Below are 13,176 nucleotides of genomic sequence, written 5' to 3' on the forward strand. Positions count from 1 at the left end.
CAGCTTCTGTATTCACTGTTTCTCAACAATAACTAAGATATGTGTTGTTGCATAAATGGCAGATATATTATGACTTTAAAACTACAGCATAGAACTGAAGGAAATCAACCTACATCTCAAGGATGACTTAATACAAACCTGATGAAGATAGCATAGCAGTCTGATTTACTTCCTCCTGCACAAGTGATGTCTGTTTGCACATTTACTTCAAAGAGTGGATCATCTTCACAGTCAGATGCAAAACTGTAGACACCTTTTCCAGGAAATCTGAAGTACGGTCCATCAGGTCTTTGGACTAAAGTTGTCAACAAAGAGCATTGTCTTGGTGCACTTGCATTTGCTGTATTGGAGAAAAAGAGCACACATGAACTACTGTACTTAGAAGAATATCTTACCTTTTCTGCACTTGACAAAAAACATGCATTGTAAGTAGACCATTGTTCAATTTGCTGCATGTTAGTTTTGTAAGGTAGAAAGATATTTCCCTACATACAAGGATCATTTGACTGGTGGAAATCATATGTTCCAATCCATCTTGTTAATTAGTGTATAAACCCACTACGATGTGCTAAAGTGTCAGTAATGTTTATTACAGAGAGGTACACATCCATTAACCATAAATGATCTCTGCAGAACATTATTCCATTGACAACTGCTCAACAGGAAGATCTAGAGCTGTAATAATACACTCTTGAAAGTCAAATATGTGTACACTGTACATGTTTGGCTCAAAAACGAACAAGGAAGTTACAAAGTGAGAAGTAGTTTCAGAATGTCGATCTTCACATTTTCTATCAATTTCTTGTTGGTTATTAGGAAATACAAGCATTATACTTCTGCATACTAATATTTATCTTTTGTTATGATACCACATCTAAAGTGGTTCCTAGTCCCCACTACAAAGGTAAAATGTTTTTTAAACTAGCTTCATCAGCATTTAAAGGAATGTTGTCTTTGCCTCAGGGAACTTAAGTAGAAAAGAGCCAAAGCCACTGTATGCAGTAGATCAAGCCTACACCTCTGCAACACGGTTTATGTCAGCCAACATAAGTGTGTTTGTTTTTGTTGATATTGACTTACCAAAGCTAGTGGCAAAGTTGTTGACTTGTGGTACACTTCCTGCAAAGAAATATGAGAAAAGAGGAAAATAAGTATACTGCAAGATTGTTTAATATCAATACGCACCATACGCACATGAACCTAAAAATATATATGATAGGAACATGGTACCTGATTAATGATAGTGTCTGATGAAGCTCAGTGAGCTTAGTGTCACACCAAGTAATATGTTTCTTTTCCAAGTCATTTTTTATTTATTTTATTTTCTTTTTCTTTTCTTTTCCAAGTAGAGTAAATAGTACTTTGGTGTGCAGGGAATAATTTATCCAGTATTGCATCACAATATGCTATGTTAACTGACAAAATTGCTAGACTTCACAGCAGTTTTCTTCATCGGAACCATAGTGTTTTATTAGAGACAACCTGTTACACACATTTTGAATACTAAACTGTCAAATTATGGCACACTTAGTGTTTGTAGTGGAAATTTTTACCCAATGACTAAGTAATTTCTCCAAGTTATGCAAGGTAGCAACAATATGCACAGCAAATATTTTACATATTTTGACAAAACTTGGCTTCCTTTCAATTGCTTTTAAGTGACATTCATGAAATTTCAAACCACAACACAATAGGTAGCATGTTGGGTTCAATTATGACTCACAAATATTTATCCATTGTCAAATAAATTTCTAATTAAACGTAATAATACACAAATAATAAACTAATAAACTTTGCAATGTCTTAGCAACATGCACATTTAAATTTTACTTATTTTGATAAGTATCAATGAAATTTCTTAAAAGTAACATTGCTAATAGTGGAATGCATTCAAACTGTGAACTTAAATCAGTTACAATACCATCCTTTGTTTAATTACAGAAATGACAAGTACCATGACAAAGGACTAGAAGAATCATTTGAGGATATTTCTTTTATCCTATTGATTGAGCAGAAATAATTTTCAAGGAAAATGTTAATAAGGACGATATTGGCCTTGACATATACGGTCTCCTACTTGCAAGTGGCCAGTAGAATTTTAGCTTTGGCAATAAGGAAATGTTGGCCTACTTTTGAAACTATTTGTCGAGGCCTGAATTTTAAGAAATAACAATAATTTAAACTTCAAGATAACATGAAAACTGTGATTGGATAGTAATGGTTTAGACTAGCTCTGCAAATTATTGTACGGTCAACTTCAACTTTGTGAAAAACACAAAACAAGATACGCCACAGCACAGGTTTGGTTTACTTAACATTGTTATGGTAAATCATGAAATTTCCAGAGTGTGTCAACATAATATTCATAGGTACCTGGGCCAATGGGTCTTTCGACTATGCATGAAATAGAATGGCCTAGGCCTAATCACCCTGGTTTTTGATAAATAATAATAAAATCAAAGGTTTTTATTTAGGGCCTTGGTCTAGACTGGCATATATCTTGGGCAAAATTATGACGATACATTACGCAATAATTAAGACCAACATGCCATCTTTTGTGGAAAATTAGCACGCATCAGCCCCAATCTCCGATTCAGCTTCTTTGGTAAGGCAACTCCTCTTAGTTACCAAACTTAGGCCACATGCCTAACGCTTTAATTAACATACCACATTAGTCTAGGCTACCGTGCTATTAGCGTAATTCCACGGGATACCACTCGAAGACTAACGTAGTTTTTACCTCTGTTTAAATAGTTGTTACCAACTAACTCTAAGTATGCTCAACTGAAGAACACGGAGCCATTTTCACTTAAATAGTGGTTCCCTTTTAATGCACACTAAGCATACTTTTCAATAAAGTTGCAATTGAAAGAAGTTGTTTTCGAAAGAACGTCTCTAGAATCTTTAGTACATTACCGTGCTAGTATAGTACACATACACATGGTTGATGTGCAAAGGACCGAAGACCTGTTTTTGTTTTTAGCAGAGCAGACGACACTGTAAATTTGGCTTGTAAAAGTACGGTGATGTATAATGGACATGTAATACAAATCCACCATGTGACTCGCTCAGCTCAGTTAACACATAACGTAAACAGACGACGCTGCAAACGATATGACGACTTAAGGTCCATCAGCCACAAAACCTGCTAACTTGTCAGTGAAAATTCTTCGTCTGCACTATGTAGGCTACTATCATAATCCGAAAGCTATGGTGTATCAGCTCTGGGGAGCTGTGTTCAGCTCCCCAGGATGTATTTGACTTTCGCTTTCTTAATTGTCGAACGGACTAAATGATGTTTTTCCCTGCTTCTCCTTCTTTCAGTTTTGACAAGAATATAAAGGGTTTACAATTCGCCACTGAGACCAAGCAGTGTTGCCAGCATGCACAACAAACAAACAGAGGTTGACCAAGAAATTTTTGATATGACATAGCGTCACTACAGACGCGGACGAAAAAAAAAACAATTTGCCCAGTCTGTCATCACTTGTTGGTGACGATGACGAGACCCAGAATTTACTTGCTGAAATGCCAGCTGAGATCATGGCAATTGAAGCATAACCACAAAGTTCATAACGAATTAGGCCTAACAGCAATCACCTGATCAGTATGTATAGTAAATGTGCACAATACCTAAATATGCCTTTCGAAATGTATGTTACCTGAAAATTAGAGCCTAAACCTCATCCGTATAACTAGTCAAATTCGTGCAGTTTACATGACCCCCCCCCGGGGACACACACACATACGCAGGCTATAGATACACCACGTCCCGCCGAAGTGGATACTTACGGATATTACATTTGTCTCCAGTGTATCCTTCGCAACAGATGTACTTAACGCGTGTGATCCGCCTGCAAACATAATAAAATACATACATACATTTATATACTGTACATACATACATTAGAAGTCATTACATTAATAAGCACATATGTCTACCTTAAAGTGATTCCGTGTGTACCGAAAATGGAAAACATAAGATAATATTTGATCTTACGTTTTACTCTATTTTTCAATGTACCACCGGTGTTGTTCATATATGAAAAACGTCATTTAATGACTGAAAATGACAGTGTCTGCATTTTGTAGCGACAGGAACAAAACGTCACTTGCAAGCAACAGAAAGTTAACTTTTTCAGATGGCCGCACGCGGTTTGGTGCGAGTCTTCAATGCCTTTAAAATAACGTAAAGTTTTACAGTTTTTGAACGAACGGTTCTCATTATAAGAGCTAGACCACGCCTAGATGTGAGTTTAGTACGGAAGCGTAGAAGGGACAATGCATTGACGAGTTACCGACTTGACAAAACGACAATTATCTGCAAATTGACGAGTTGACGAGATGGTAACGTGACAAAATTCAGATAATTGACGTTTTGAAGAGATAACGGATCTCAGCAATGCATCAATTCTCTGCAAATTGACGAGTTGCACAGTTGCTACTTGCGATTGATCATAATATAGCTGAGTTAAACAAAACAATTTTCTGAATTCTGTCATTTTGTCGAGATGTGCAATAAATGTGCAACTCGTGAATTTGCAGAAAATTGATGCATTGACGAGATCCGTTATCTCGTCAAAACGTCAATTATGTGAATTTTGTCATTTTGTCGAGATGGTCGTCAATTTCTGAATTTTGTCACGTTACCATCTCGTCAACTCGTCAATTTGAAGATAATTGTCGTTTTGTCAAGTCGGTAAGTCGTCAATGCAATGTTCCTTCTACGCTTCCGTAGTTTACTAAGTATTGTGCAACACGACGGTGTCACCGGTGTAACACATGCATATTACTCAAAAGATTCCAAATTTGAGTTAAAATGTTGAATTGGAAGCCGACGTGTTCGTAAAAATGACTGCCTCGATCATGGCCTGTATTTGTTTCGCCCCATGGTCGCGTCAGCATGGTAATGCATTGGTATACGTTATGCATACTGTACATATACAATATAAACTAATACACTAATATAACCATGTTACATAGTATATGTACTAGTAGGCTACTGATACCGGTTCTTTTGTTCTCGACTTAATTTTTCCTCTACGTTTGGGTTAATCACCGAACAATTCTGTTTATATCATAGGACTTTGGAAGCGAGATTTTTACTGAATTGAATATACAATAAAGATGGTAAATCAGTGTTCCTTCGATCAGATTGATCGAACGTCAGTTGTAACTTGGGCTAACGGTTAGTCACGACCTCCTCCTAGACCCTCAGTCCGATCAATTAATAAAGTGGTGGATAAATGCCTGACATGAAAACTCATGCCTGCGTGAAATATGACGTCATAGGTCAAAAGTTTGAGGTGAAAGGTCAAGAACCCTAAAACTTAATTTTTAACCATTTTCTGCTTGTCAACATGTAGGAAAAAGCCATTAAACCACACGATATGTAGAGAATAATGAGTCGAATTTTAAATTAGGACAGATTCAGGTGTTCATGGTCGGAGTCATAGGTAAATTGAGGTCAAAGGTGAAATTGGCCTAAATTGTGCGAAAAAGTGTGTTGCGAACTCCTCCTGGACCGTTTGTCCGATGGTAGGTTGGTGCCTGTGTGATTGGTGACGTCATAGGTCAAATACTCAAAACTGGTTTTAAGGTAAAATAGATGAAAACTGAGATGAAAAGTCGACATTTCCATGCAAAACAATTTCCACAGAAAATGTCAAATATTTAGAGACGGAAGTTTGGAATAAAATAGTCGAAATTTCAGTTGAGAGAGGCACTGTCAAGATTTCAATATAGAGAGTCGAATTATCGATTTTAGAGGAAGAAATAAAATTGAGTTTTTGAGAAATGAATTAAATCTTCACTCAATAAAGTTACACTTTCAAGGAATAGTTGAACTTCCGTCGAGACTTTGAGGGGGAATGGTAACTTTTGAGATAATGTGGTCGAAATTTTGAGATACAACGTTCAGTTTTCTCTATGTCCCATCTGCGTCACAGTATAGCATCAACAAAACTAAATTCTTCTTGGGAAGATCTCCAAACTGTCCACAGGTTTTCTTTCCCCCCCCCCCCAACACCACCCCATCCCACACATACACAGTTTTGATAGCGTCCTATACGTAACTGAACCAATTTGCTTCACGGAGACATAGATACGGGGAAGGGGATGGAGTAAATAGGTACGTCTTGCCTATTTGAGTATACTTCTGATCAAGATCGGTTGCATTAATATAATGGATAGTTTGTATCGATATTTTTGCTCCTCTAATCATGAAAATAGATTGACAGCCCTTGCCGGGCACATGTTCTGTATTGTTCCTACTTTCAGAAATTTTGCAAACTAACTGAGATTGAAAGCTTTGTCCAGTTGAGTATATAACAGTATATTACTACAAGGACTACTGCAATTTTGTTGGGAAAGACACTAAAACGAGATCAAGTGGGCTTATTCCTACTTTTTCTAGCGAGAAAGTCATATGTAATTGGAAACTGGTTATCAACCCTCAAACCAATACTCGCTGATTTAAAGGGATATTTCGCTGGCTAAAGTTGATCGCTTAAAATTGCTGGAAATTTTCTGCATCCGTAAGCCAAAATTCCAGACTCATAGCATCTTTTATGGCGAAGATATCAATTTATCAAATTTCGTTTTATTTTCTGATTGCATCTGGCAACTATAGAGTGATGATATCATCAATATAACTAGGCTAAAATGTTGTTGTTCTTTATAATATTTCATTCATTTATTCACAGAGGAAAATAAAAAATCAGTTGCATTTTTATGAAATTCTAAACACTGAGACTCCCTCCCTAAACCACCTTCCAATTACCTGAAGTATACTCTAATTTAGCAAGTAGTTAAAAGTCATTCAAGTTTAAAGCAGATCTATCTCTTTAATCAGTAATTGTTATGTGCAAAAGAAAGTTAAAAAGAGATCATTGGCGAAAGGTGTCTAAGTTTATTAGGATTTACCCTTAAGATTTCTTGTACATTTCCTTTCGTTAGAAATGAAAAAAAAAAGTTGGATATTCTGCTTTAATTACTTACAATTTTAAGCATGCGTCATGTTTTGCTGATATTGTTTTGTAATCCAGATGTTTCAAACAATTACATCGATTTCCGTTAAATTAAAACAAAAGGCTATGCAGAGAAACCGTGGATAATTAACACCCTGCGTACATAAACTGCCCTTCATTCACACCTCTCCTGATACCTACCAGACAGCTGCTTGGGCACAGGCGAAACAAATTGATTTATTTATTTCTATCTGGGGTCTTTCATTGTTTATCTCCTCCCTTTCATTGTATGAAAATAGAGCGGAAATTAGAGGGTGTGGACTCGCGTGTTAGAAGGGTGTTATCTACGAAACAATTTATTTGTTGTCACGAATTTTCCCATGGCATCATGACGAGGAAAATTTGTTACATATGTTCAACTTTTCTCAATTTGAGGATTTCGCTTAGCGATAGATTGTTCTGGAAGGTCGGGATAACATTGAAAATATTTACCCTTAACTTACGCGTTCTCGGCAAAACTTTTCGATAAAACCGGGAATGCATAGGCCTAATCACCATACATTTGCTAAATACATCAAGTGCCGTTAAATAACTTTTACCATGAGGCCAGTTTTGAACAACATTCATTGACCTATTGTACCGTACCATGTCATACCTTGACCTTCAGTAGCACGACTATTACTCTTACGAAATACAATCTAGACCACACCATTCGTGCTAATGTATAGGGTGCGGCCTTCGTCACCGCATTTCTTTCATCGCCCCGAAATCTGAAAATGCATCTGGCCTGCTGACAGTCCAAAGATGGATTCAGATACCCGACTGTGTCTCCACATTACAGACGCCCTTAACATGCATGAGGAAAACTGAACTATATTGGTGATAACACCAGGCAAATACGGGTGTCGATTGGCTTTTCAAAGTGGGAGGTAAATTGTAACCATGCAGTGGCGTAGCAATCTATTACAAAGTGGGAGGGAGCGGAATGAGTGGGGTTTAGGAACTATCCCAGAAGTATTGTAGTTTTTTATACTACTGTGGCCCAATGGAACATTGTAGATTTTAAATTTTCCTCAACCAAATTTTCTCAAAATTGCTACTGTTTTTCTCGAAATTTCGACATGTCGGTTTTGTCATTTTGATTTTTAATACCGAAATTGTCAATTGTTTATTACGAAATTTCTACTTGTGATTTTTTTCTGGAAATTTTGGAAATAAAACTTGGAAATGTTAACTTTTCTACATTTTGACTCACTACATCATCTCAAAGTCTTATCGACATAAACATACTTTTTTTTCTGAAGCGTTTTTCTTCTCGTTTTCAAATATTTAGATTTACATCTCAATCAGCTCTTAAAATTCGACCATTTAATTGTACTTTTTCTGGAAATTTTTACAATTGTTGGTATAAAATGTCGATTACAATCTCGAAATTAGGCTATGACGAAATAGGCTTAAACTATCGCCTATCCCATATTTCTTCTGCTTCCTTTTCGAAATAGTGATTTTTGCAATGGAAATTTACATAGAAACTGGGAAAATCGCGTTCTGCGGCAAACTTTCTGCCACCTGCCAGATGGCAGTTTCAGCCCTGTTGTACATCGAACAAAACGGCAAAATGGCCAAACCAGTGTTTGTAGGGTTTAACTGTTTCTTAATGTAGGTTGTTAATACATAATTTAAACGATGAAAAAGATAAAGACCCTCCACTCAGGGATCGGGACGAAGAGACCCCCCCCCCCCCTCCACACACACACCCAAAGCCAAGTCGACGCCACGGGTACACTGAGAGAGGTGAAACACAATTTGCGTGACATTGGCAGCCGATGCCTGTGCAGGGGTATTAACATGTTTATGTTGAAAAGTTGAAAGAAAGGGCTATTGTTTTGATGGGTTCTCCTTGCAAAGCCAAGCTACACAGGCTCGCCAAACGTTACTTATTAAGCTACAGACAGATTGTTGTATCTGTTTAATTTGAAAATGTGAAATTATTCTTTTAATATGAAACATGAGGCGTAACAGTCGTGGCCGGGGGAGGAGGGGGACGGGTTGTAGTACTTTTCTCACCTAGAGATTATGCACATTTCGTCTTCCAGTAATCCCGAGGTCAATGTGTCAGTATCACGATCGAAATCAGAGCAACGAATGGTCAGACCATCCTCCACCTTTTCAGGTTCCTTGATCTCGTCACAAATGCCGTCATTCTGAGTTTCTTGGCCAAGGACACTGCAATGAAAGAAAATTGGTATTTGTTAGCACCAGACCACCGACATTGTTCCAACTTGGCAAATGATACACCAACTAGTAAATGTTGTACATGGATATTGATACTCAATTGAAGCATTTAACCTGGTCGTAGCAGTGTTAACAAACCAATTTCATCATTTATTGACACTAAAGAAAGACATTTTATTCAAGTTATGCATATACTGACAGTCTTATTGTCATAGGTAACAGAACATGTACCTTTTTAATTATATTTTTGGGGGTAAGCGTATGATATAAATCATTAGTTTAATGTTCTTTTTGCTGAGAAGAAAATCTTTCTGTGGTTTCTACTCGGGACATAATTTCAATTAATCGACTTGGTAGTTTGGTTTCGTGCCCAGGTTCTTTCCTGGGCGACTTTTCCTTAAACAAAAGTATTAATCGACTTAAGTTTTACTTCGCATAAATTTTGTGTGAAGCGATAACAATAGATTGCAACATCCCGGTCGTTTTACGAGATTAAAGGAAACCTTTGGGCGGTTTTTAACCTGACAATGAGGTGTTCATCTTTGTGCTCTTATAAAAAAAATAACGTAACAAATAACAGACACATTAACATCATTTACACCTCAACAACTGGATTTTACAGAGGCGTGCCCATGATTTCAAAGACGGGGGGGGGGGGGGGGTCGGCAATTCCAAAGTTTCCCTAGACTAACTAATGTGGGGCTGAAATTTTGTGGGAGGGTCAGAGACAAATGGAGTTTAAAGAGGAGGTGGCTGTATTGGGGTCATTGAAACATATGTAGGTGGGTGAAACGTCACATTGTGCGACTGCTGAGGCATATTTAGATAATAATTTAGGTCTATCTAAGTAGCTCGTATCCCATGAATGTACTAATAAATAACAATACACTAAAGAATTCAACGAATGATTTAGGTAGTGAACAGGATCTTTATGAGAGGGTCAGATGCGAATGAAGTATTTTATAAAGGAGGGCTGCTGCCGTGGGGTCATTGGGCCAAACCCTCAGAAAAATTAATACTTTAAAAGTCAAATGGTGCATTCTGCGCATATTAAGTCTATAATCTTGGTCTTTGTAAGTATCACTAAACTGAATGTTGTTCTAATAAATACATTATGTGAGGTTGAATTAGGAGGGGATGGGGGAAAGTTCACCCGTAGTGGTGGTCCAATTCTTCCCCAGCTGAATACACAAATCACCCGGCTCAACCGACTGAGGATTCGGAGTGGGGTGCACACTCTTGCGCAATGCCTCTGGATTTTACATGCGCGGCATTGACAGGGCCTTAGCTAGAGGGCTGCGTGGGGTGACACCCCCATTCACCCATGCCTGCGGTTAAATTCTACACCAGTCGGCAAACTGAAGGAAAGAGGAAAGAGAAAATAGAAAGGAAAAGAAGAGGAAGGAAAGGATAAAAGGAAGAGAGAATATAGAGAGGAGAGAAGGGAGGAAAGAGACGAAAGAGAGGCATTGGTGTAGTAAGCGAGGGGTGGGGCGTTCCGCCCGGATACCAGTCAGGGCGTTGCCATGCCATAGCCCCATACAAAATTGATGAATAAACAATAACATAAAAGAAATATTTATTTATGGGGATGCTAGCGGCGGCCAGCTATAGAGGAAATTTTCCCTATTTTTGTTAACCATTTCGGTGGTTTATGCCAATCTAAAATGTCTACTAAAAAAAGATATTTTGAACAAACAATAGGAAAAATGAAGAAACATTCACTAAAGAAAGAGAATTCCTAAACGTGTAATCAGTTCAACGCTTTGCCAAAGATAGCATCATTTTGCATCTAAGCCACCTTACATAACAACAATTTCCCATAGACCCCCCCCCCCCCAGGACAGCATCCTCTGCACGGGGTGACGACGGAAGGTTCCGTCCGGATGCCAACTATTCTAGGTAGGCAATAGAAGAGAAGGAAGGGAGAGAGAGAGAAAGACGGAAGAATAAGTGTGGGGGGGGGGGGGTGTGCAGGAAGGCGAGGAGATTGGAATGTATACATGTAGACTGTAGAACACTTATTATTTCTATTACAACTCATATGCCAAAGTACAGGTCGAAGTTTTGCGCCATTTTAGCACAGAAAATACAGTAAACTTCAGCATTTTCTGTGCTGTCTGGACCAAAACTAGGGAACCTTCAGGCTTCAGCTGACCCCTATCCACTGGACCTCATCCCGTTGGACTCGCGCTTCGTTTATCAACACTTCCTGTCGGTAGTTTCTCCTTTTTAGTCGGCAAAACATCACATTACCCCTCACAATGTATAATTCTCTGGCGAACTCCCTGGGCCTTCATTACATAATTCTAACATTTGTTGTTTTGATTTATTTAATTCAATAACACTTTTGAAAACCAATATAGAATTGTATACAGAACAAATAAAGAATCGTGTGCTAAACCAAACAACTGCTTTCCTCTAATTTACTCAAAGAATGCACGAACTATTCCGAAGGAACTGCTTGGTTTTCTTGTCGAAGGCACAATTAGCTGATAATAATGGCAGAACCAGTTTATAGCCTAATGTAAAAAAGTCAGATCTGATCGTTCTATAAATACTACTTAGGCTATACTTTTAAATATGCTCTATCATCAAACACTGCTTAAAAGTTTTAAAGTGTAGTTATTCCTTGAAACAACGGCATCTTTGTGGTTTTAACACACATTTGTGCTAATATACATTTTGAACTACATCTGGGTAATAATATTGCATGACAGGTGCCTTAACTTTTATGGTAGGGCCAGAAGCAAATCAAGGATTTTATAACGGAGGGTGTGACCCTGGTATCGTTGAAGCCGACGTTAATTGTGACATCAAATGATGCATTGTGTAAGGTTGTTCACCTGGAAGAGTGGTATAATGCCTCCCTGAATGAATGTAAGTAACCAAATGAACCACTCTCCCTGACGGCACCTTGCCCAGTTACGACGCTATTTGGGAACTATATGTGGCATTGACCCCCAATCATGATACTGCACCACCATCCCCTTTCGGCTCCGGCAAAACAAATCTGAAGACCGCCCCTCCCCCCCCCCAGACTGAATTTGCCAGTGATGTGCACTTTGTAACAACAACAAAAAAGTTCGCTCGCTATCCCCTCCCGCCCCACCTCACGCTAGAAGTCACGGTGCCGCCACTGATGGCAGGTGACTTTCCATTACAAAGATAACTATGAAAACTCTCATATATCATACATCATATAAGCTCAAATTATTTTTTAAATAAAACTGAAAAGTAAAATTATTTTGCATAGTAGTTCAGCCTTTACACGCCAAAAATATATGTGAAACACTTGCGGTACGGATTAACATTTTGGGTCTGAAATAGCAATATGCAAACACACTTTAATCAGATGTACGGAAACGTGACATCGTGTGCCTAGATGTCCACAAATAACGTTGAATAACGTACTGTTATTGTATGATATCGAACGTATAATGAGATTAAATCAAAGGAAAATATAATATACATTTCACTTCAATTGTGATGCTATCATCATTATTTTTTATATGTTAACAATGTAAGTTCAATGTTCCAGTAATTGAATTATCGATCAAAATTACGTATTACATTTACAAATTTGTTCGTAACTGCGGCGCACTTGTATGGTGTGATCCCAATGATTTTAAGGAATTATTCATTCATTTAATAAAGTACCTCATTTATTTTAACATTTCATACAAGTTCTCAAGTTCGCAGAGCAGTCTGTTAACTACAGCGATATATTACCAGTCAATGGTCATTTTTCCCTGGGCAGTAAAAGAAATACATTCTCACCTTTTCCCTTGCAGCAAAAGTGTCCATAGCAAGATGGAAATTAAAAGTTGCGGCCTGGGCATTGTTGCCGCAGTAATAGCTTCCTTCAGTCCGTTTGTTCAATCGTTTCCGTGAAATATTTGTATTTGAATAAGCATACAAAACCAGAAATTTTAGTATAGTTTATCGTAAATTTCGTGCGGTTGACACTTCA

General features: G+C 37.8%; 1 protein-coding gene across 1 annotated transcript in view; it reads right to left on the reverse strand.

Annotated features, from left to right (window-relative positions):
• The window catches only part of LOC139959093 (mucin-2-like), a 39,743-nt gene extending 26,567 nt beyond the window's left edge, over positions 1–13,176 (reverse strand). The window contains exons 1-5 of the mRNA XM_071956667.1: positions 12,984–13,176; positions 9,036–9,194; positions 3,793–3,854; positions 1,081–1,119; positions 139–340 (exon numbers count right to left, since the gene is read on the reverse strand). Of these exons, the coding sequence (XP_071812768.1) occupies positions 139–340; positions 1,081–1,119; positions 3,793–3,854; positions 9,036–9,194; positions 12,984–13,045 (524 nt within the window). The 5' untranslated portion in view covers positions 13,046–13,176. The remainder of the gene's footprint in view (positions 1–138; positions 341–1,080; positions 1,120–3,792; positions 3,855–9,035; positions 9,195–12,983) is intronic.

The sequence above is a fragment of the Apostichopus japonicus genome, chromosome 18 (genome assembly GCF_037975245.1).
Source record: "Apostichopus japonicus isolate 1M-3 chromosome 18, ASM3797524v1, whole genome shotgun sequence".
Lineage (NCBI taxonomy): Eukaryota > Metazoa > Echinodermata > Holothuroidea > Aspidochirotida > Stichopodidae > Apostichopus > Apostichopus japonicus.